Source organism: Mastigoproctus giganteus, chromosome 7 (genome assembly GCF_048544385.1).
Source record: "Mastigoproctus giganteus isolate SK-2022 chromosome 7, ASM4854438v1, whole genome shotgun sequence".
NCBI classification, from domain to species: Eukaryota; Metazoa; Arthropoda; class Arachnida; order Uropygi; family Thelyphonidae; genus Mastigoproctus; species Mastigoproctus giganteus.
Genome location: NC_143581.1, coordinates 21496757 through 21523913, shown reverse-complemented (window position 1 = coordinate 21523913; position 27157 = coordinate 21496757). Strand labels below are relative to the sequence as shown.

At 35.9% G+C, this 27157-nt stretch overlaps 1 protein-coding gene across 4 annotated transcripts in view; it reads right to left on the bottom strand.

Moving 5' to 3' along the window:
* LOC150082631 (serine/threonine-protein phosphatase 4 regulatory subunit 1-like) overlaps positions 1-27157 on the bottom strand; it is a 677709-nt gene that overhangs the window by 135565 nt on the left and 514987 nt on the right. For 3 of the 4 annotated variants that reach the window (XM_090377553.1, XM_090377552.1, XM_090377555.1), the window contains one exon: positions 9343-9447. The exons of the other annotated variant lie outside the window; for it this stretch is intronic. In XM_090377553.1, the coding sequence (XP_090233679.1) occupies positions 9343-9447 (105 nt within the window). The remainder of the gene's footprint in view (positions 1-9342; positions 9448-27157) is intronic. 4 annotated transcript variants of the gene reach the window in all.

The window sequence follows — 27157 nt, the reverse complement described above, 5'->3', positions numbered from 1 at the left end:
GCATCCTTTGACAAAGATTTCTCACAATCTGCCTTCATTTGCCTAATCCCCTTTGTGACTTGATTACAGACTAGCTTATATGTACCATAGGCTTTTGTGTAACCTGATAATTTATATGCATCCAATCATTTTTCTTCTCAGCCACAAGTCTCATTAGTTCATCTGACATCCAAATAGACCTAAACCTGGAACAGTATTTCTTAATCAGTATGAAAGCCTAGTAGCTTCCACAATTACTTCCTTGAATGCTTTCCATTTAGAATTTGCTGTTGGCAACATCATCAGTTGGTCCCACTGCACAGAATTTAAAAATTATCTGAGACCACTGTAGTCACCTCTACGAAATCAAAAACCCTTCCCTTTACCCTTGATGGTAGATACGTCTTTAAGTAAATCCCACATCAGTAAACTGTGATCACTGCCACCTAGTGATTCCTTCATTTGCAAATTCTTAATGCATGAATAATCACTGCTGATAACCAGATAAAGAATATTACTCTCTCTGGTTGTCTCTCTAATATGTTTCTGTAGAAAATAATCATCCAGTTAATTCACAAAAGTCTTGCTGGTATGTGAGTGAACAACCCACAAATTCCAGTCAATATCTGGGAAGTTAAAATCCCCCATTATTAGACAATCTGATTTATTGACCCATTCTTTCTCTGTACAGTTGTTAGTTATTAGGCCTATAACACACTCCTACTCTCATTTTTGCTTTCCCAGGGCTTATGACACGTTGACTCAACATTTCAACTATCTATGTCAACTGGATGCACTTCCATAGATTTTATATGTTTCTTAACTAACAGCATAACCCCTCCTCTCCCCCCGCTCTATCCTTCCTGTACACATTATACTCCCCAAATTCCAATTCTGCACTGCTTGTACCTGTGTGACACCATGTCTCTGATATGCCAACAAAATCAGCCTTTGATGTCTTAACCAGCTCTTCAAGTTCATCAAATTTATTTGCTATACTCTTAGCATTGTTGTGCATGCAAGTAACATCATCATCATCAGCCATTTTCAATCCACTGCAGGATGAAGGCCTCTCCAGCAATTTTCCTGTTCCTTCTGTTTTGTGCAATGGCAATCCATTTACTACCCACAAACTCGTGAATTTCATCTGTCCATTTCTGTTGTTGTCTTCCATGTTTTCTTCTAGCTCCTCTTGGGTACCATTCTGTTATTTTCTTAGTCCATCTGTCATCATGTCTCCGAGCTATGTGTCCTGCCCAAGACCATTTTAGTTCTTTAGTTTTGATAAGAATGTCCTTTACTTGAGTTTGCTGCCTAATCCATGTGTTTCTGTTCTTATCTAACATTCTGATTCACAATATAATTCGTTCCATTCTTTGCTGTGTAGTTTTCAGCTTCTCTTCCATTCTTTTGGTGAGTGCCCAAGTTTCACTTCCATAAATCATGGTGGGAGTATACATCGGTTCATTATTTTATTTCAAACAAATTGGGATATTGCTCTTCAGTATGTGACTATATTTTCTGAATGCTATCCATCCAAAATTTATTCTTGTCTTGACTTCCAGCCATTTATCGTTATTACAGCTGATGACTTGTCCCAGATAAGTACATGACTCCACCTTTTCAATTACTGCTCCTTCAATCATTATATCCCTTTTCTATGGCATACGCTGAGCTGTAGATTTCGGCACAGTCACTTGGGTATTAATCTGATATATGCTGATATAACGTAGTGTGTCACTTCTCAATTGTGCTTGTTGTGTCACTGCAACTTGTTGCTTCACTGCACTTGTTGCATAAACAACCTTGGAGATATTGTGTCTCCTTGTCGAACTCCTTTCTCAATTTTAAATTTGCTATTGTTTTTGTCTAGTCTAATGAAGAAGGTAGTGTTCTCATATATTTTCTTCAAAATCATAATATATATGGGATATCTATGCCTTGTCTTTCCAGTGCCCGGAACATTGGATTATGCTGTATGGAGTCAAATGCCTTTTAATAGGCGCAAGTATACATTCACCTATTCTTAATCACAGTTACCCTAACACAGCCCGTTTATTTATTTGTTCTGTGATGATCCCCACCATTCCCTGAAAACCCCAGCACCTCGCCCTCAATAGAAGCAGTGCAAGAATCACTTTTACCTCTACCTGCGGCTACTGTTAATCTTTTAGTCTGCAAATCCCCCAAAACTAGCATTTTCCAACCCACGTAATACTAACTTGATAGTATCAGCAAATATTCTTCAATCTCTTCTATTTAAGTGTATCCCATCCCTGTAGAAGCAGCCTCTCTTGTTAATGAGTACAGACCACACAGAGAAATTTTACCCCATGAGCCTTGCACAATCTCTCCAGGGCCAAATTAATGACTTGATTTTATACCCCAAATGCTTTTACAAATTTTATGTATTTTCCCTTAATCCTTATTTCGAACAAGATCAAAGCCTTCATCTTGTTCAAAATATACTTTACATGGTGGAGAAAAGAGAGTTTATGATCAAACATTACTCCATAATATTTGTATGTTCTTTCTAGTTTATGCGTTGATCATTAAGTTTAAAAACTGGCAGTCTATTTACATTCAAGTTGTCTTTATGAAGTTGTTTCATTTGGGGAATAGAAATAACTAATTTGTGCAGAATGCATCATGAGTTTAGGTCATCTCAAGCTCTAATCTTATGTTTCTCAAGCTCTAATCTTATGTTTCCTGTAATCAAAAGGGCCAGGTCATCTGTGAAAGCAATCTTGCGAACATTGATATGATCAGTAGCAAGCCACCATCAAGGACCACATTCCAACAAATTGGACCAAGTAGGGATCCTTGAAGGCAGCTGCAAGTAAACCATCTTGTGACTGAGCAAGTGCCTCAGGAGACAATAAGGTTTCTGTTGAGATAATCTGGACCCAGACGGTACAGAGGAGCTGAGACCCTGGTCTCCTGGAACTTCGCCAGGACACTTTTCCATCACAGGGTATCAAAGGCCCCTTTGAAGTCCATGGGAGACCAAGGACGTATTTATAACTTAAAGCCGAAACAGTATTTAATGCCATTTCGATTGCATCCGTAATACACCTGCCCTTAGTGAAACCATATTGAAAAGGAACAGATGGATTTCTGTAGGCATAATAATTTTTAAATCTTGTTATAACTGACAGGTAATGGCTCCCTAAAGGCCAAATTAAGTTCCTTAGGGCTGACTGATGGCCCAAACTGTACCTGTGGGGAGAGGCGCCTCCGTAGCCAGGTGGGAAGGAGCAGCAGTGCGTAGCACATGCTTCTTGATTACACCGGGGTTCAAGCCCGTCACCACCAAATACGGAGGATGCGAAAGGTCAGGGAATGACCACCGTATATCCCGGACCAATATGGCCTTAGTTGATAATGCTCCTAAAAACCAAATAACAAACAAACAAACAAACTTGTGGCGAGAGAGAGAGAGAGAGAGAGAGAAGACTGGGCACACATTCTCTATGAATGTATAATTATGATATCCCTAGAACTCGGTTAATAGCAGAGATTGCCCCCCCCCCCCACCATGGGACAAGGACATCTTTTTATAATAGAAGAGAACATATATGAAGCTTGCACTAACTTCACACAAAAGATATTTGAAATGAGAAGAAATATCCAGAGAGCACCTTACAGCTCCCACAGCTAAATAATAATCAATAACTAAAAATGCCCATGTCTCCCACCAAGCCCAGATGTTGACATTTTAAACTGACAGGGTAGCTGTATCCAGTACTAAGTTTGCAGCAAGGGGAAGCAATACAGAATGAAAGAAGGATGAATGAGACGAATGAATGAAAGAGGGTAAGAGACTGAGTGAATTTTCTGGGCACTGAATGAATGGGATAGAGTGAAACTGAAATTTTGGTGAAAGTTAGAGAATGCGAAGTTATGGTAAAAGAGAGTGACCTAGTAGGAATGCAAAGAGAGTCAAAGTAAATTTTTGGTAAAGAGGGTTAATGAAACCGAAAGTAAGAAATTAGTTATGTAAATATTACAAATTAGTTAAATATATATTATAAAGTGTATAATATACATTAAAGTGTATAATATATTATAATATATATTATAAAGTGTACACTTTATAATATATATTATAAAGTGTATAACTAACACATTAATTCAACTACTAAGCATCAAAATACTTCAACTACTACATCAAAACAGCCTCTGCATACCTCCCTGGCATAAAAGATATGCAGTGGGGACTGCACCCCAACTGAATAATAATAGTAAATTGTGGGGGCTGAGGATGCAATGCAGAGCGAAAGGAATGGAATAAGTAAAAAGAATGCTTGAAAGAATGAATGGAAACATGGGTGTGAATGAGAAAGAGCACAAGTTTAAATTTAGTAACATTTTTATTAATACTAAACCTTATTCTTATCGGCCTCTATGTTTTAATTACCTTATTTACTCTAACTGTTAACTTTAGTCTTTTAAGTTAAAATACACCACACACCACTGCATTCCACTGGTGTGAGAAAGAGGATAGATGTATATATATATATATATAATTTAACAGATAGTATGAACCAGAGCTGTAATGCTCATCTGATGCCTTTTCGACCCCATATCACATAGTATGGGAGGTATTTAGACAATGTTCTAGTTATTACTGATAGTAATACTATCCAGGACATTTTACATTCGTGTAATAATATTCATTCTAGGCTCAAATTTACATTATAAAGGGAGGATACGGATACAGTCATTAAATTTTCTAAATTTCACACTTACTCGGGACTCGAATAAAATCCAATTTAACATTTATCGAAAACCTACAAACACCGGTATGCTTCTACATTATAACAGCTATCGCCCATTCACCTATGAAAGATCGATTATCTTTGATCAATTTCTAAATGCCTACAAATATTCAACGACGGAATCTGCTTTGGGCTCAGAAATACAAATATTAACCAGCAAGCAGATTCTTAAACAGGAATTATCCCGTTGCTACAATAAACCGAATTAGGGTACAAGCTAAGGATAGGATACAAAATACTACACCAACCAACCAACAATAGTAATATCAAAAAATACTTTATTTCTGTCCCATATGTTGAACAGTGGCACAAACAGCTTAACAGATTCTTTAAAGATACCGAATTTAAAATTGTGGCCAGGCCAATATGGAATTTTCACACTATACTGAACAATCGCTCAGTCCCTTCCTTATTCACAACACAAATTAATGACCTGGTATACATTTCTTGCAGTGATTGCGACTCGTCTTACCAGGGTTCAATGCATTTTCCTTTGAATATTTGTGTTAATCAAAATGTAGCCTCAGTTCGTGCTTCTCGTTCAGCAGCGTCAGAATTAGCCTTTCACACCGTTAACGAAAAACATACTTTTTTATTTTTAATGAGGCCAAAATACTTAGTGTCCAAAGTAATTATACGCAACTATTAATTGTAGAAACCGTAGAAATTAAATTGCATTAAAATTCTGTTAATGTTCGTTGGCCATATCTCATCTCCGATTTGTGGACTTTTATGTGCATACGCGGAGACAAATAATCCCTATTTAGTTTCATACTCACCCCTCTTCGGTAATTTTCATTCCTGTGATCACAACATATGGTCAAAAAACGTTGTTAGCTTCAGGAAGGAAAATCATTTTGCAAATTTTTTTGTTAAATTCTTTTAATTAATTTTCTTAATTTTAATTACGTTAAATTGATTTTTAATCGTGTTAAATTGAGTTTTAATTATTTTTTAAATTATTTGTTATTCTAATGTAAGTTTTTCGATTTTTTCATTTAATTTCTGGAGAGTATCATACGAAAGTGCTCTACATACTATATTGAGGTAAAGTTCTCTTATTATTTTATAAATAATTTAACAGAAAATGTAAAAAGTACAAAAATTGTATAAAATGTAAGATGAAAAAAAAAAAAAAGTACAAAAACAGAATGGAAGTGAAGTGTGAATGTGAATTATGAGTGCATTAAACTCTCTCTCTCTCTCTCTCTCTCTCTCTCTCTCTCTCTCTCTCCCCCCCCCCCCAATTGGATGATGGGCGATGACTCATATGGGGCCCCCTTACCGTCCAAGCAGACACTCACCAGTGGGGCTTGCCCCCAGCCAGTGTGAGATAGAGCACCAAAACAGGGATCTCTTCACTCCTACGACCTGGATTAGTTGTTCCCCCATTCTCCCACCTGGGTAGCAGTCCTATCCTCCTTTGCCACGTGCTGCCATCTGTCAACTCTGACCCCCAGGACAGGAATGGGCATCTAGTCCTGGGAGAACCCCCTTGCAGTCCCCCTTCAACCAGGTGGGTGCCTTCTCTACTTCTCCCCTCTTTCTCTATACCACTTTAACCCCCCCCCCCCCACACACTACTTTCTATTTTTATTTTTTACTAGGCTCTCCTTGCCAGTGCTTTCATACTTTCTACTACCCGGTCCGCCCCTTGTGGTACCGGATGGTAAACGAGAGATTTTTGTGTGAAAACACAGGCCCCATAGGCTAGGAGCCCAGATGAACAACATAACCCACACTAACACCCACTAACCTACATAAACCTGGTCTTCATAGAGTTTTGTATTCATCACATTGCTTGACGTGGAGTTGGGGGGAACCCCCGGAGCCACATTACAAATAACAATATATACTATATTCATTGCATTGATATAAGAATTATATAAAACACTAATATTCTTTTAGGTAAGTCCACAGAAGTATAATTAATATTTCAAGTATTTTTTATTAAGTCTATAAACTATAGATTTCCAGAAAAATTTACAATTGTGATTTATAACATAACATAATTTTACAGCATAGCACATTATTATTCCCAAGTCTACTGCTAAAAAATTGGGAATATTATTATTATTATTGTACTTTTTAAATTAAAAATAGGACATGAATGAAGTAGTCATGTCCTATTTTTAATATTCAATTTAAGCTAAACATGTGACTGAGACTATCAAAGCAAAGAGCTCAAAGTAGTGTGAATGACATGTCTTGGGGGAAAACTGATGTTCACAGTTCTCCAACGAATTAGAGTTTAATAACATATGCTATTAAGCACATATTCAGTGTTCTCATAGGGCAATATTAAAGCTTGAAGAACAGGGTTGATGCCTTTAAAGGGATTAAAATGAGGACCTCACCAAGCATTCGGCTACCCAGTTCAAAGGCTGAGCTCATGCATCAGATAGTACAGCAGAATTCCCATCAGCAGAAAGTGCTGGTCCCACAAGAACTGGTATTGTTGCTGATGTATGTCATTGGAATGGAAAACATATACTGTACAAAAAAGATAGGTGAAACAGGACCAGGTCACGTGTGCGAGTGGCTGAAGTTCACAATTTTTTGTAGGACACAACTTTTAAGTGCACAAAAGGTGATATTACTGTACACCCTGATAATATAATGATATAAAAAATAGGAGCCCTGAGGAATAACTAAATAGATATAATGCAATGTTTAGAAAAAGCTGTAAATCAGGATTAAATTTGAAATTTTCTGGAATTTTTCTCAGGAATGACAGGAGTACACGAAGAGTCTTGTCAATCAATTCAACTCTAGACATACTGTGCAAAACTCATGGGATAGAATTTTTCTAAGCATGATTTAAGCTTGTTCAGAAACTGTACCGGGTTTAACAAACTTAAATAGAAGGGAAGCAAGATTATTTGCTGACGATATCAAGACAGTGTTTTGATAGCATCAGGTGATGCTACAGTTACACTGAGTAATAACAGGTGCAGATATGTGTGCATCCAGCCTAATATCCAAAATCTTAATTCCACAGATAACATCTACTTTCAAGATACAAGGTTTGGCTATTATATAACAAGACTGCTACAATAAAATAAATATAATGAAATATTTCATATCTTACAACTTATCCCCTTCAAAATAATAGCCCTGGACTTGTACACATATTACTGTTCCATATGTTTCTTTCAAGCACAGAAACATTTCTAGAAGTCATCTTCTGTAAACCCTTTTATCACTTCAGCTATTTTTTCCCTGAATGTCTTCAATGGAATGAAAATGGTTCCCTTAAGTACTACACTATTCAGTTTAAGGAAAAGAAAAAGTCACAAGGGGCAAGTAGGGCACATGTTCACACACAGGGATTTGTTTTCTGGACAGAAAGGAGCAAACTGAGAGCACACTGAGTGTTGAAGTTGCAATGATACTTCCACAATTCAGGCCTCTTCCTTCAAATTATTTCATGCAGTCTTGTCAGAACTTCATTTTGATTGACAGCCTGATTTGGTGGGATGTATTTAGCCATAATAATTCCTTTAATAATGAAGAAAACAAGAAGCATGGCTTTCATTTTTGAGTTTGAAATTCTTGTATTTTTTTCTTTCACTGCACTGTCTGCCTTCTAGTTTGAGTTGCCAACTTTCATCACAAGTAATTACAGTACTCAAAATCTGGAGCTTCTTTTTTCTTAAAAAAAAAAAAAAAAAAAAAATCTCCACAAAGTTGGAGTCTACTTATTCTTTAATCTTCATTCAAAATTTTTGACACCATCTTAGCACATACTTTGCTCATGCCTAAATTTTTGGTTAAAATTTGTCTATTTATTCAGTTCTGATACAGCTATTCTAATGCTTAAACAACTATCACTTCTAATCAATGTCTTTAACTGGTCCACATTTTCATCAGTTTTCCTGGATACCAGATGGCCTGGGCATTCATTGTCTTCTACATTTTCTCTTCTTCTAAAAATCTTTAATGCCATTCAAACATATGAGCTCATGACACAGCATCTTCCCCTTAAACTTGATGTAACAACTTTTAACTTTCAGATGGCATTTTCTTTAGTTTTGCTAAAGGCTTGAGGTTGATTTGTTGTTTGATTCTTTTGTCTGTCAATTTTCTTGCCAACTGCAAAAACATAAGGTAAAGAAAACCTGTCTCACTGCAGAGTGAATGAGTGTGTTGGAACATGACTTGGGAGATAACTAGAGAAAGGTTTAAGGCCAACTGATGTGTTTTTGTTTCACAAGTAGTGCTTGGTGTGTAGCAACTATGCATGCAGTCTCATTATTTAATAGCCACACCTCATACACTGCAGTCTCCAACTTGCAATCTGAGATACTGATAAAAAATTAGCCTCTTCTCATCCACAAATAAACATTACTGCCTTTGCAGAGTATTCTCATATGAAAATCATTATCATTCTCCAACTGATTTTACATTTTGGCACATACTGAAAAATAAGTGAATCCTTGATAACTTTAATTAATTTGTGCATATAAATCGCATCTTTTAATAAATTTTAACTGAAATGTACCATTTTTTGTGTTGTTGCCAACTTTCAATACTGATAAAACTGAAAAACAACAATAAGAAAACTAGATAAAAAGCTTACCTTCCTTACATGGAAAGAACCATCTAAGCAAAGAAGTTCAAAACGCTGTAAAAATAACCTCTCTGTCATATCTTTACCAATAAGAGGAGCCAGTTTACCCAGGAGCTAAAAATTAAACATTCACTTTATTCCCAAAAACAACAACAAAAAATGAATAGTATAAGCAAAACAAATGCAAGAAAGGTAGGCTTATGGAGCAGACTTTAATTAAAATAATATTTAATTAAAATAATTATGTATAAAATGATACTTCAACCTCTGCTTACATTGGTTCACACCTTGTTAGTTACCAGTGGCATGCAAGACAATATTTCTAGAACATGCATATTGGGGATATATGCAGAATTGCTAAAAGTTCCACTAGTGTGAAGATGCAAGTGGATGATTTGGTTGTCTAAAATGACTGGACAGACATAGCCAAAATTCAATGAATTTCATACACAAGTGCAACCTGAATTCCATTAGTGTTTTAGACTTCCAGGTGGCATCTTTACCTATAATTACCTATAATTTAATTAAAATTCCATGACAAACCTTGACACCCAGGATTACTAGTAAGCAGAATCATACAAGGTCCAAGTTCGGGATGTACTGCTTCTTTTTTTTATTTTTTATTATTTTTTTTTTTACACGTGGATAGCAGTGTATTTCTTTAGAGAGGCAACAGCCATTATGTGAAATCTCTGCTAATGTATTGACCAGCACTAAAAGTTATCTTTCAATGGAATGAAAGTTTTGTCTGTAGTATGAAAGGGTATAATCAATATATAACTATATTTCTACTGTATTTGTAACATTTTGTCTTGGGTAACATTTATTCTTACTGCAAATAATACAGCACAAAGTACTGACCAATGTGGGACAGCTTTTACTGCACAAATAATTGCCAGATGATACTTCCATGGTGGACATCAATGATTCTGCAATGGAAGATATTCTGAATAAATTGAGTCAAATAACCGTACCCTCAAAAGAATGAAGATCTTGAGGGCCACCAAATCACTGAGTGAGGTTAGATACTTTTCTGTCTTAACTGATCATAACCAGGCATTAATTTCTAAAAATTGTATTTTGGACATTCAACTGCATTTTAATCACACAGCTGATGAAGACTGATTTGTCTGAAAAAGCTATATACCAATTCTCATTCACTGAGTGTGGAGATTCCAGGAATTGTGTGTCTCCTGTGTATTATCTTTTTGATATTTTTCCTAAACAGATTGTAAGTAAAATTTTCATAGTTACATGGAAATGAATTCTTTCCTTGATTTAGGAAAGATTATTAAAACTGAGTATAATTTCAATCACGGAAAAAGTTTTACAGTTTAACTTCAATTGTAAAAGATCATCAGAGAATATTAAGTATTCCACTTAATTGTTTCAGTATGTTGTTGTCCCACCTAAACTGGAAACACAACTGGTTCATTTTCTGTAGAAACTGTTGTAGTTCAGTCAGCATGTGTCACTTGTGTTGATAGTAAGCAACACAAAACTGCAAAACTATCATTTTCACACTACTTGAGCATGAGATATTGTTAAGGGTAGGCAGTAGTACAAGTTTCTTTGCTTTTTGACATGAAATGCTTAAATGTGTTTTTTATTTTTACATTTCCACTTGTTTCCATTTCACACTTTCTGGGGAATATGTTTGACGATCTATTTTGCATACTGGACATGATATTTTTGGTATTTTTCAGTTTTTACTGCACTTGTTCTTTATACCCATGTCAGGCACATAATGCCATATACCTCTGGGTGTTGTTTGTGAATGGTGTATTATTAACATCTTGAATATCTTAAAGGGTTTGGATATCCTACTTTAACATTCATTGGAGGTTAAGAAGTATTGAATATAATAATTAGATTTCTGGTTGGGATTATATTTCTATCTCTTTTGAATAAAAATGCTTTACTGCAGTTACTCTTTAGTCTTTTAACACACACACACACACACACACACACACACACACACACACACACACACACACACACACAGTCATTTCAAGTACATTTCAAATAATGATTCAAAGTACATTACAATTCTCCCATTAAGTGGTGCCATCTCTTATCTGTGTTTCTAAAGATTGTAGACATGATCTCTACTAGATGGCAGCAGGAAAATATATTTTAAGATCAGGGGAAGAGATCATACCTGTCAGTCATTACTGTCCAAAATGAATTAAATGGTACGTGAATAGAAGTAAAACATAGTATTACATCAAAAAAGAAACAACAATGAGTTTCTTTTTAAAATTTTTTAAAGGAATATTTTTTAAAGAATTTTGTGGATTTTTTAAAAATTTTAATTGTATTTTTGAAATAATTCCACTCTCATATTGGCAACCAAGTTACAATAAGAACAAATAAATATCTGAAAGCATTTATATTTACTGTTTCCATTGTTATGAATTTTCAAACTTTAATGAAGAAATTCACTGTACGGAGTCCATTGCTACCAAAAAAGTTCACTGCTCTAGGTTCTAGGTACAGATATAGTCAAGAGACTCACTCTGAAAAAGGCTTAAGTCCATTTGCAGAGTTACCCTTATGGGTATTCTTCCGAATTTCATGATTTTTAAAAGATGTCCTGAGTATTTGGTTAATTTAAATCATTTTACTGTTTTTTTTGTGGAAGTCCTGCTAACCCATCTAAGCCTTAACAGATGTAGAAAAATTACATATTTCTGAGTCTGCATATCCATGTTCTAGAGTTTCATAATTACCACCATTGCTTACTTATAAGGATTAGTACAATCTTTTTTAAATTTATTATTACCATTGTTATGAAGTATGCACTATCTGTATGACTGTCCACATAAAAGAAAATCTGCAATAAAACTTGAGTTGATATCAGCACAGTGGCATATCAAGGAGAGGGAGGGGCAGCGGGATGGTCCGCCCCGGGTGCCATCACTTGAAAACTAACAACTTGTTAGTTTTCAAGTAACAACTAACAAATTTCAACTAACAACTTGTTAGTTGAAATTTCTATCTGACACAATTTAATTAACAACAAGATGCTTTGATTTTTATATTAACTGACTGCAACTGTAATATTTGCATTTAAATTTTTGGTATTTTATTAAGGCACAAAAAACTGGGGATCATAACAATATTCAGCCTTTACAAACGCATTTAGCTTAATCACATTTTTTTTTTACAAAGTTCGTCTTACAAGTCATTAAGTTAGCACCACATTTTTGGTGAGCAGATTTACAATATATGAAGTATACAGCCAAACCTTTGTATTTCCTGAAAAATACTCATTTTCATTTCTACTTATTTTACGTTTTACAGATATTTTCAGTTTTTTAATGAACTTTTTTATATCTGTTCTTACATATAAAGTACAAAAGGAAGCAAAATCAACCTAGCGGGTTTCAACAGAGAAAATCAAAGTAAGCAAGAGAAGAAGTTATTCAAGAAATGTCTGGATCATTGTTGAAGTATGTTACACCTTCAACATCTAGTGAAAAAGATATTCAGTATGATAAATCAGAAGAGCAAGTACAAGAGTCATCTTTTCAAGAGGATCTAACAGAGAAAGTTATTCATCCACTAGTGGAGAAGAATCTAGTGAAAATACACAAGAAAAGAGAAGATTCTGAAGAGGTAGTAGCCATATTTTTAAAGTATTGCAATGTCACTTTTTGGCCTATCCCAGTATCATATAACTTGAGATTTTATTTTATTAAGAAAGGCAGTGAATATTTTCAAAATAAGGACAGACCTTTTGACACTGTTGAAAGAGCAGAAGAAAAAATTAAAGGGAAATGTCAACAGCTAACAAATTCCTGGTTTTATAAGAACCTGCCAAATGGAGAAAAAATTTTAGAAACATGGATGGTTTATTTACCATCATCAGGAAATTTATTTTGTATATGCTGCAAACTATTTTCATTGAAGAATAAAGAAATCAAAACATCCAACTTTATCACAGGATTTAAAACTTGGTGGAAATTAAACCCAAAGGTTTCTAACCATCTGAAAATAGTGAACATCATCTCTCACGCTTGGAGAAGTGGAAAACCTTAAGATCTTAAGTGCAGGGTTGAAGTTTCAACAAACTATGACCACATTCATCAGACAGTACTGGATAAAGAAAGAAAGAAATGGAGGGATGTTTTACATCGAAATTTAGATGTAATCTTATTTTTGACTTGTCAAATCTTCCATTCTGCGAACATGATGAATCAATATTTTCTTCTACAAATAAAGGAAACTTTAGAGAAATGCTAGAGTTGCTATAAAATTATGATCCCATTTTGAAAGAACATATTTTAAGAACTGAACGTTCATCTGATAGGAAAGAACCTTCATATTTATTGCCAGATATTCAAAACGAGTTTAAAAAATTTTAGTAAATAATGTGAGAGAAAAAATATAAGCCGATAATATAAAACAAGCTAAATATTTTGGAATTCTGTTTGATAGTACAGCAGATGTGTCATGCTGACCAAATGTGTGAAGTAATTTGATGTGTTCACATTGTAGGTGACAAGGTTGAAGTGAAGAAGTCATTTTTAGGCCTCTTCACCATTGTAGGAAAGAGCACTGCTGAACTCACAAAAGAAATTTTGGATAATTTTGAAAAGGATGGACTGGATATTAATCTGTGCCATGGAAGACAATGCGTAAACCACCGCAGGAATTCATGGTGGGGTGCAATCTAAAATCAAGGAAATTAATCCCAATGCATTGTTTATGCCCTGTGCAAACCACTCATTAAATTTATGTGGATTGCATTCATTTGCAAGCATTTCATCATGTGTAACCTTCTTTGGAACTTTCATTCCTTTCAGTCTCTCCACACTGTTGGGAAATAATGAAAAACATACAGGAATAACAGTCAAAAGACATGCACAGACAAGGTGGAGTGCATATTATGAATCTGTAAATATGGTCAAAATGAATTTTGAAAAACTAACTTCGGCTCTACAAACATTGAGTGAACCTCAAGAGACTATGAATACCAGAAGGACTGCTGAAACTTTATATGAAATTCTACAAGAAGTTAACCTTACACAACTTATTCCGACTTTTTAAAAATATTTAAAAAGTCGGAATAAGCCTGGAAAAATGTGTTGTAAAGTTACAGATCTTAAAATTATTTATTAATGAAGAAAGAAATAAAATTGTAGAAACAGCTCTTCAATTCACAAATACAACTTGTGAGGAAATGGGCATTTCAATAGGAAGAATAAGGATAAAAAAACAAAAGCCAGGAGAAACGATGAAGGATGCTGAGCTGTCACTCCAAGAAAAATTAAAAAGAACAATGAATGAATGCCTGGATAGGTTTTGTTCAGAATTGGAGGTTCATTCGAAAGTGATGGATGAAATTCTTTCAACGTTTGCCATTATTCTACCGTATAATTTGGTTGTTGTAAAGAAAGAAGAATATGAAATGCATATTTTAAAACTGACCAAAATTTTCGATGAATTTCATCATGAAGAAATTGTATTAGAAATTGGCTAACTAAGCCATCACTTACAAGCTTCAAAAATAACTGTTGAGGAAGCACAGCAGCGGATGGCTTTGCAGTTTGTAGTTTATTATAAAGTGGGATTTTTCAGAATCTTTACCAAATTTATTATAAATTTAAGGTTCTTTTTAATAGGTATGTGTATCTATAGCTTCTTGCGAAAGAAACTTTTCCAAATTAAAATTAATTAAAAATTACTTCCGCTCATCAATGGGGCAGACTAGATTATCAAATCTGGCTATATTATCTATTGAAAATGAATTGCCAGTAAAATTAATTTTGATGAGGTTACCAATAAATTGGTAGCACATTTCATTGATGAGGTTACTAATAAATTGGTAACCTCATCAATGAAATGTGTCAATCATCAAAAAAATGAAGTCATGAAAATGGAAACTATAAATCTATTCTGTCATTTTGTATCTCTTTTTGCTATTATATTACACACTACGTATATAAACTATACTTTATTCACTGAATTTTTAACATTCCTTAGTTTACTGTGATCTCTTAAAATCAATTAAATTTTAAGACTTTTTTTTTTAAGTTAATAACATTATTTAGGGGGTGATGCCAGAAGGATCTGCTCCGGGTGCAAAAGGCCATAGCTATGCTGCTGTATCAGCATGATCTATATTTCTTAACAGAGAGGCTGTTTTTATACAACTGAATAGAAGTGATGTAAGCCTATTTTGTTGATGATATCAAAGCATGGTTAGAGCAGGTTAGAAAAGTGCTAGTTTGGAGTGAAGGAGATCACTGACTAATAAATAAATAAATAAATTTTCTGTTTATGCTATGGGGCAATCACATAAGGTTAGAGGAGTTTACAAGACAGAAAATTTCACATTTAGTATTCACATGAGCTTGAACCACAGTTGCTCAAAGTACGTGCACTTTTGAACTCTTGCATTGACCACTCAGCAAAAGAGGCCTTTAGTTTATTGACATATATAGGCACAGGTTTAATTCTTGTACTGCTTCTTTGTGATATGTGGTAACAGCAGGGGGTACATTCCACATGGAATGACCTAATTATTCTCATATGGGATGTGTAAGTTTTACTACAAAAACAGGTGTGTGTGTGTGTGTGTGTGCGCGCGCGCACGCTAATTTCTGAAGCATAGTAAATAAATCTGATGAATTAGAATTGTGGGTTGCGTTATTAGATACTGACAGTGCAGGAACAATATAAACTGGGTATCATGCTAATAAGGGATACAAATTTAAATACAATGAGTAATGTACACAGAAGGGATATGACAGGAAGGAGGAGGAACCTAATGAAGTCTATAATTATGCTTTTGATTAGGGAGTACATAGATTCTAAAACAATACATCCAACATACACAGGTTCAGTGTACTAGGGTCTGGTGTGCTTCAGGCTTGGGAAAACAATGACAGTAGGTGCATTTTATAAACAAAATGACTGTGATGAATATAACTATACAAGCAAAACAGAATGTCTTATCATGGGTAATTTCAACTTTCCTGATAATAATTACAACTTTTGGGTCTACAGCTCATTCTGTAGCTCAGCATTTCTGGATTTGCCAGATGACTGCTTTCTACAGAAACATGTTAGAAATGATATAAGAGAAAGCAATATCCTTTATTTGATTATTAGAAGTAAGTTGTCATATATTAAGTATCTTCATGTAAAGGAACTACAGGGTGGTGGTGGTGAGTGATCACAGTATGATGATGTAGGATTTATTCACAAATATACTGTCAAAGGAATAGAATGGGCTTTTGTTTCCAGAACGGTGATTACAATGGAGTCAGACATTTATAAATTCTTTCCAATGGGACTAAATTACATTAAAAATGCAAATACAAAATGGGAAAATGTTAACTGAGGTAATCATAGAGGCTACCAAGTTTTTTCATACCAGCTGAGAAATACTATTTAAAGTTTATATGTAAATGATGTGAAATGAATCAAATGAGAGTTTTGACTGATTATACCTTTTCAGAGGCAAGGAATCCTATAGATAACACGATTGCAGACTAATGACATTCTTAGGCAGATTATGGAAAGTTTGGACATAAAAGTGAAAAAAGTAGAAAAAGAATTCTTTTCTTATTGTTAAAACCAGAAAGAAAGCAACTCTGAAATGTATAACATAAGTAATTATATGTGTCACACATTTCAGAGTTTAAAAAAATATATCATTAAAATATTTTTAAGGCTGCAAGAGTAGCTCATGGTGTATTGTCGATGATATATAGGAATTTTTCTAGCAGGGATAAGGAGGTGATTATTCCCTTGTATAAGGCAATGGTCAGGCCACACCTAGAGTACTGTATACAGGTCTGGAGGCCTCATTTCAAAAAGGATGTAGAGATGATGGAACGAATACAGAGAAGGGCAACAAGATTAGTGAATGGAACAAAGGGGTGCTCTTACGAAGAAAGGCTTAAGTTTTGCAAATTATAGTGTCTGGGGACTAGGCACCAGCGAGGTGATCTGATAGAGGTGTATAAAGCCTTGAATGGTTTGAGCATGCTCAATGCTGATGGGATTCTTCCTCTTGCTCAGAATAATCACCTGAGAGGGCATAAATTCAAATTGAGAAAAGACAGATGTAGGATAGATGTGAGGAAATTTGCCTTTAGCCAGCGGGTGGTTGGTTGGTGGAATAGACTTCCATCCCTTGTCGTGGAAGTTGATAGCCTAAATAAGTTTAAGGCTCAGCTGGACAGGTATTTCGAACAAACAGAGGGGTGAAGTGGAAGTGGTTATTTTTTTATTTATTTTTATTTATTTATTTATTTTTGGCTGATGCTGCATAAGCTTGCTTTCTTGCATCAAATGCCTCTACTAATGCTAATGCTATTTACCACAGTGCACACAACTGACAATAAATCACAAATTACACTGGTCGGCATCAATTTCCTTCCTGAAATAATTTTGACAGATTTTCGTAGGAAATAGGTTCGAAACTCAGATATGTGCTTAAAAAGTTCTCATCACCCTCAATTTTCAAATATTGTAGGTTAATGACTGAAAGCCAAGACCTGTCGTTAAAGCTTCATTTCCTCCTACATTACTATTTAGACTTTTTTCCTGAAAACTTGTAAGCAATCTCTGGTGAACACATTGAAAAGTTTCACCAAGATATTTCTCAAATAGGTTTCCACTGGTCCAATTTTTAATGAAATTTGGTTGACCCAACAAATCTTCCTAAAAGAGCCAAATATAAAATTTTATGGAAATATATCCACTGGGAGTCAAGTTATTACATGATGATGGAAGAACAGATGAATAGACATTTTTATTACTGTTAATATTATAAGATTTTCCAGTGTATGGGCTATTTAAGCAATATTGTGCCTATCAGGAATTTAGGTTACAGATAATGACAGCTAAGGGAGCAGTCAGCAGCGGTCAAACAGTTTAATCTGTTTCAGAAAAGGGAAAAAAAAAATTATAGAGTTTTGAATCATTATGACATGGCATACTGAAAAAGATTCTTGTAGATCTGAGAGGAAACTGAATGTTGAATGCAAAGTGTTGCTGAACAAGGCACATTTAATAAGTTTATGCTTTACTGTGAGCAGCATCAAACAACATGTACACTCCAAAGCATCCTTTACTGTAAGCAGAGACGAATGAGATGGATATGACCTATTCGAGTGCTGGATAGAATTCTGTCCTCTTTTCTATTTATACAGAAGCTAGAGATCCATAATTGTGGTTCAGGTTTGAATTAAAACAGCTTATTATTCATTTTCATTTTCCACAGAAGTCTGTTTGTTTGTTTGTTATTTGGTTTTTTTAGGAGCATTAGCAACTAAGGCCATATTGCTCCGGAAATATACGGTGGTCATTCCCTGACCTTTCCGCATCCTCCGTATTTGGTGGTGACGGGCTCGAACCCCGGTCTAATCAAGAAGTGTGTGCTATGCACTGCTGCTCCTTCCCACCTGGCTACGGAGGCGCCCACAGAAGTCTAACATTGTTTCAAACATATTCTCTAGATAGTATGAATCAGAGCTGTAATATTCAATATGTTTTACGTTGATAATAATATTAGTAAAATAATAAGAGGAGTTTACCTCAATATAGTACGTAGAACACTTCCATATGATACCCTCCAGAAATTAAAACGGAAAAAAAAAATCGACAACTTACCGGTACATTAGAGTAAAATATAAATAATTAAATAATCAATTTAACACAATTCAAATCAATTTAAAACAATTAAAAATAAAATTAACGCAATTAAAAGAATCTAACGAAAATATTCAAAACGATTTTCCTTAACATATTCTCTATATGTTTTGGACAACAGACACATCAAATGTGATAGCCCTGTATACTATAATCAGTTTACTGGACTAGAACATGAGGCTGTGCAGGAGGGAAGTTTTGCAGCATAACCTGAACACTGATTTCCTAAAATCCCGGTGTGGCCTTGGATCCAACAGAAGTTATAACTATTTGTTTATGCTCATGGAGATGCATCAGCTCATCTTTATGAGCTTTAATAAAGGACTGTTACATGGGCTGATTTTCAAAACTAGGCGAGCATCCTGTGAGTCAGTATATATTATGCTTTTATTGACTGACAGGAGGTAAATATTTTCTAGGGAAAGCTTAATGGCATGTGACTCAACTGCTGCACTTGGCTGGAAGTGAAAGAGACACAGTTGTATGAGGGCAGCTGCACCCACCCACTTCATTGCTAGACTTTGAACCGTTGGTATTGGACAACAGACACATCAAATGTGATAGCCCTGTATACTATAATCAGTTTACTGGACTAGAACATGAGGCTGTGCAGGAGGGAAGTTTTGCAGCATAACCTGAACACTGATTTCCTAAAATCCCGGTGTGGCCTTGGATCCAACAGAAGTTATAACTATTTGTTTATGCTCATGGAGATGCATCAGCTCATCTTTATGAGCTTTAATAAAGGACTGTTACATGGGCTGATTTTCAAAACTAGGCGAGCATCCTGTGAGTCAGTATATATTATGCTTTTATTGACTGACAGGAGGTAAATATTTTCTAGGGAAAGCTTAATGGCATGTGACTCAACTGCTGCACTTGGCTGGAAGTGAAAGAGACACAGTTGTATGAGGGCAGCTGCACCCACCCACTTCATTGCTAGACTTTGAACCGTTGGTATTGGACAACAGACACATCAAATGTGATAGCCCTGTATACTATAATCAGTTTACTGGACTAGAACATGAGGCTGTGCAGGAGGGAAGTTTTGCAGCATAACCTGAACACTGATTTCCTAAAATCCCGGTGTGGCCTTGGATCCAACAGAAGTTATAACTATTTGTTTATGCTCATGGAGATGCATCAGCTCATCTTTATGAGCTTTAATAAAGGACTGTTACATGGGCTGATTTTCAAAATTAGGCGAGCATCCTGTGAGTCAGTATATATTATGCTTTTATTGACTGACAGGAGGTAAATATTTTCTAGGGAAAGCTTAATGGCATGTGACTCAACTGCTGCACTTGGCTGGAAGTGAAAGAGACACAGTTGTATGAGGGCAGCTGCACCCACCCACTTCATTGCTAGACTTTGAACCGTTGGTATAAATCTTCAGCAAAGTAGGAATAATTTTGTTATGAGCAAGATGTGGTTGTTAGCTGTTGACATTTGCTCAAGCATCTTTCCCCAACTGCTGAAAGTAATCATCACAATAAAGTGTGAAGGCGATCCACAAGGGATCCAGCGCTGCAAAATCTCTGAGGATTTTATGGAAGTGAATATTCCAACATTTTGTTAATGTACGTAATCTGATGCCAGTAAGCTGATTTGCTCTGGGTTTGTTTCTATAAGGGATTGTCCACTACAGGTTCTGTAGTAATGGCCAAATTGGGTGGGTGGGATGCTTTTAATTATAGGTGCATATTAAACAATAGGTTCTTTCTTCTGACACTTAGTAGATGTTTGTGGGCTCAACATACAGAATTTGAACCAGAGACACTCTGTATGCAACCTAGGGCAATCTTAAAAGAGGAATGTTGGGGAGAGACATTCCAAACACTGTCATATGGCAAATAAAGTGGAACTAATTTTTCTTGTATAGAGGTTTGAGTGAGAACATACCAGTAGCAAAAATGGAAGAATCTATGTTAAAGTTTTGAATAAAATAAAGAAAATGACCTTTCAGATCAACAGAATAAAAATCTATTGGGATACTATAGCACCATGTGGTATCACAAGCTTTCTTCATATCAAGACATACTATGACTAGATGCTGGTTTCTGGTAAACAGATTTCTGATGTTTAATTCAGCCTTTACCATGACATGTTTGTTATTTATTTATTTATTTGGTTTTTAGGAGCATTAACAACTAAGGCCATATTGCTCTGGGATATGCGGTGGTCATTCCCTGACCTTTCCGCATCCTCCGTATTTGGTGGTGACGGGCTCGAACCCCGGTCTAATCAGGAAGCATGTGCTATGCACTGCTGCTGCTTCCCACCTGGCTACGGAGGTGCCACCATTACCATGACATCTAAGGTTGATCTATTTAAAGCCAAATTAATTATTATTGATCATGTTTCGGAACTCAAGATGCAGGCGAGTCAATGGAAATTATGTTTTTTGAGTTTTACTCACACAGCTGGTAATGGAAATCTGTCTACAGCCATGAGGAACAGAATATCTTTTCTTGATTTGGAGATTGCTATTACATAGGAAAGATTTCAGAAACTGGAAAATAATATTCAGAGAAGGTCTAATTGAAAAATTTTAGTATTAGACATTTTGGATAATGATTCTTTATCTAGACATTTGAGCATAATGTATTAAATTACATCAGGGCATCAGTACTGTTCCTTGAGGTAGTTATTGATCCTTGTAGTTCAGAGTACAAGTTGTAGGATATAATGTAAAGGGCAGGTCATCTTAAAGTTCAGTTTGGATTTTCAGCCTTTGCAATCTCTGCTGGGCAGAGATGTCCTTCCCTTCCCATTTCATTAAGAAGTGAAGAGGGCAATACTTGCCACATAACTGCTTCAATTTTTTCAAGATTATTATCAGTATTTTTTTTTTTTTTTTTTTAATTGAGGAAGTAAATCTTCTCCTGGAATTGTTTTTTTAGCCTTTTCCTAAAATGTGCTTTGGTTCTAAGTCTTTTATATTTAATAAGATTGGTAGTGGTGGGGTATTTGCAGAATACATTCCATGCTGAGTTTTATCTTTTTTCGATTTGCTACAAACCAGTGATTGATATGTCTGCATCTTCTCAGCTGAGACTGTGAAGTGGCAGAGCTAGGGACAAGAAATGGTGTGCTCGGAAATTGTGTTTGAGTGGGGCTTTTTATATTCCATATTGGTAGCTTTTAAGCATGCAGTGAATGTGACAGTATAATCACATAATATAAAAAATTCTTTTCCTGAGGTAGGTATCTCCCTCAGTTCCCCCTCTGTGAGGGAGATTAGGAGATAACAATATTCTGAACCTGATCATCACCTGTGATCCTCATAGTATTCTTTTAGTATTCCATAGTATTATTTTCCACTACCCTGAGTGTAGTACCATACAGTTAGTCTGTTACTCTGGGATTACTGGAACCCACACGCAGTACTTTGCAATTATCAATGTTAAACTTCAATTACCATTTCCCAGCACATCAGCCTAACTAATTTAGATACTGTTGCAGTAGCATACTGTCATTGCTGTCCTTAACCATCCTGTCAACCTTTGTATCATCTGCAAATTTGGACATTAAACCTGATATGCTTTCATCAATAGCACTGATAAATACAGAAAACAACAATGGGTCCAACACCGAACTCTGGGGGGAGGACACTAACATTAGTCCATGATGATTAATGGCAACTAATTATCACTCTATCTTCTCCCGCTCGACTATCCCTTTATCCATAGCAGCCACTTATGCCTAATGCCATACTGCTCCAATTTGTACAGCAGTCTTTTATGTGCAACAGTATCAAAAGCTTTCCTGAAATCCAAGTATATGATATCAAAATTATTTTTTGAACATCAAAGTAACCAATCAAATTGGTATCAAACAAGATTAGCCCTTAACAAACCCATACTGTGTTTGAAGTATAATTGCAGTCTTGTCCAGATGATTCTGCATTACTTCTTTTACTAGTGACTCTATTACTTTTCCTGGAAGCTAAATTAACAGGTCTGTAATGACTCATGTCACCCTTTGATCCTGCTTTGTGAATTGGAGATAAATTCACACATCTCCAACCCACGGGGACCTCCCACGAATCCAAAGATGCTCTCATAATTATTTAAAATAAATAAATGCACAAGGCATAATACTTTAAGAGTTTGGTATCTATATAATATCGGTGTTTAGATACACCATAGATAACTCTTAATAAACTACAAAGTAGTTGTTGTGGGCATCATTTGCTGTTTCTCATATTGTGCTCTGCCTTCACGACGAGTTGCCATGATATTGCACTACTTCGAATAAGTAACTCTTCACTAATAGAGAAGACTATTGTTACTTATTCTCAGTTGAGTACCACCACCCAGACAGCACTGTTTCACGGCTATTGGCCGATCATCAGTGGGTGGGCAGGTACCCTGGTAATGCAGACATGACGACCCAGTTGTGAAGAAACCCACTGATGATCGGCCAATAGCCGTGAAACAGTGCTGTCTGGGTGGTGGTACTCAACTGAGAATAAGTAACAATAGTCTTCTCTATTAGTGAAGAGTTACTTATTCGAAGTAGTGCAATATCATGGCAACTCGTCGTGAAGGCAGAGCACAATATGAGAAACAGCAAATGATGCCCACAACAACTACTTTGTAGTTTATTAAGAGTTATCTATGGTGTATCTAAACACCGATATTATATAGATACCAAACTCTTAAAGTATTATGCCTTGTGCATTTATTTATTTTAAATATTGACATCTACACCTCTTGGCATCTCTCATATTGTGTGATTAACTTCACAACTGGGTCGTCATGTCTGCATTACCAGGGTACCTGCCCACCCACTGATGATCGGCCAATAGCCGTGAAACAGTGCTGTCTGGGTGGTGGTACTCAACTGAGAATAAGTAACAATAGTCTTCTCTATTAGTGAAGAGTTACTTATTCGAAGTAGTGCAATATCATGGCAACTCGTCGTGAAGGCAGAGCACAATATGAGAAACAGCAAATGATGCCCACAACAACTACTTTGTAGTTTATTAAGAGTTATCTATGGTGTATCTAAACACCGATATTATATAGATACCAAACTCTTAAAGTATTATGCCTTGTGCATTTATTTATTTTAAATATTGACATCTACACCTCTTGGCATCTCTCATATTGTGTGATTAACTTCACAACTGGGTCGTCATGTCTGCATTACCAGGGTACCTGCCCACCCACTGATGATCGGCCAATAGCCGTGAAACAGTGCTGTCTGGGTGGTGGTGGTACTCAACTGAGAATAAGTAACAATAGTCTTCTCTATTAGTGAAGAGTTACTTATTCGAAGTAGTGCAATATCATGGCAACTCGTCGTGAAGGCAGAGCACAATATGAGAAACAGCAAATGATGCCCACAACAACTACTTTGTAGTTTATTAAGAGTTATCTATGGTGTATCTAAACACCGATATTATATCTCATAATTATGGATAAGCAATTGCGTACTTCCTTAATATAACTGGATAGATCCCATCCTTTCCAGGTGCCTTTCTTATGTTTAACTTCAAAAATTTCTGTTCCACTTAACTCAGTTATTACAAAATCAATTAGCTGTGTTAGAGCTTGATAAACTTATGGCATTCCCTTCCCTAAAGAATTCAGTTTGTCCGCAACCTGAGCAGGATCATCAACATCAAGTGGACTAATTTGATCATCCCCTTCCTTCTGAGTTTAAATAAAGAAATCTTTTAGAGTTAGGGAAGGACATTACGTGGTTGTTTTTCATGATGATTAATTACTATATTTAATGACCACTTTTAAACCATTTGAAATTAATAATATAGTTTATTCGGCTTACAGCCAGAACCACTATACATTTAAGATGACGTTTTGGGCACTATTCCGATACCCATCATCAGACCATGTGCTGACAGCTTCCTGCTTGCCAATGCTACCAGACGCTACCAGGAGTATGCACATCAGGTTCTGGTAGCATTGGCAAGCAGGAGTCTGTCGGCAGCATGATCTGATGATGGGTATCTGACAATGTCTCTCCACTCTCTATCTCATAAGACATTCTGATTCTGCTGAATGCCTTTTCTAGATACTTATATGGGCATTCTAGATAAGATACTTCTGCCAAGGGCACTTTTTGTGAATTGGCATCTGTAATTCTCCACACTCTCTTCCAAATGAGTCTGAACACATGCTACAACTAGTCACCATTCATTTACTGTTCAACTTGAAACTCACAGAAGTAACTTTTTTACTTCCTCATTTATTTATCTCTTTAACTTATGTTTTCTTAAACAACCTTCCTTCATAAGTATTTTATGAAAAATACTACAATCTACAGAAATTCAAAGTCTAACGTCAACAAGCATATTCAGACTTCTCAACCTTCAATCCATTGAGGTTCAAATGCCTTTCATGCTTGGGATTTTTATATATAGGGTGATTCACTACCAGTGCGACAAACTTGCAGGAGGTGTAGGGGGCACAAAGACGAATCGGAATCACATAGCATTGCAGGGTCCGAAATGCCTTCGTCATGTGGTAGAGGACGTTGAACGGGAGGTCGTGTGAACAGCAATCCCGCTGGAAGTCAGCATTTTCGAACTGGTTCCCGAGGCAGTAGGATGGACGAGTATTCAAACGTTGAACTGGCCGACATGCACCTCGTGTATGGAGCTGCGGACTGTAATGGGCGCGTTGCTCTGCGCTTGTACCAGGAACGTTTCCTGCACAGGCGTGCTCCTCATCATACGATTTTTGCATGTGTGCACAGAAGGTTACGTGAGACTGGTCGTTTCACAAGAGGTACCATGAATCGAGAGCAAATGACGAGGATGCCAGACAATGAGGAGAATGTCCTATGCCTTGCAGAAGGCAATCCGAGTACTCGAGCGATAGGCCAATAATTGGGTATTTCCCAATCCACTGTATGGAGGATACTGTCAACAAACCAAATGAGTTCATACCATCTGCAACGCATCCAATCATTGGAGCCTGCGGATTATCCATCTGGAGGACTTTTGCAACTTGGTTTCTTCAACAGAAATGGTTCGCAAATGCTGACTTCCAGTGGGATCGCTGTTCATGCAACTTCCCGTTCAACGTCCTCTACCACATGACGAAGGCATTTCGAACCCTGCAATGCTATGCGATTCCGATTCGTCTTTGTGCCCCCCTACTCCTCCTGCAAATTTGTCGCACTGGTAGTGAATCACCCTGTATAATATATATAAACAAAACAAATGAAGAGAAACAAAAAAAAAAAAAAAAAAAAAAATCATACAGATGCAAATTCAATATTTGAATGCTTCCATAATAAACCCTACAATACTCAATAACTACTCATACATATTTTGAAATACTTGAACTTGTACTAGAACCATTCAAATAAAGGAGTCATAATAGCATTTATTTTTAAAGCAATACTAAGGAGGAGAGAGGAATTGATGGGGCTTATTCATACAGTACGGAAAAAACGCAGTCACAGCCAATGTGACAGTAATGACGGGGCAGTAATCTAGATATAAGGGATGATGAGAGCCTGTCACAATCTGAAAATATGCAATTCATACCACACTGGAAAAGAGATTGGGAAACTCAGGTTTGTACCTCTTACAATCTATTGCTTGTCTTAGATGATTTTCCAGTAAACAATTTGTACGCAGTGAAAATTTTCACTTGTAGGTATCCCTTCTTTCTACAGAAGGGATACTTACAGGAGAAATCTACTGTGTGCATCTTACACACATACCAAAAGGTTTGTTACACAGTCTTAATCTATACTAGCTGTCTTTTTGTTTCTTGCTCGAACATTTGATCACTCCTTACATAATAATGCAATAGTACTTTAATATTCAACTGTCAACAATTCCTCTGTATTTAATTTATATAGCAAAGAGAAATTACATTAAACGAGAAATTACATGAAATCAATGAAAGGTTGTTAAAGAACTTTTTCCTTCTTCAAATAAGAATTCCATATTCAATATTACATGCAAATTGTTTTCTTGTTTCTTTTAACCATTTTGAATACCCTTGTGACATTAAGTTTCTGCAACAATAAACTTGCCATAGAGAATTCAAATAAAGGACGTATAACATAATTTACTTTTAAAGTAACTAAGTAGAAAATATAAAGGAATACACACACAATACAAAGAATGTCACTAGCAGATTATGCCCCTATTCCTGCTCATCAA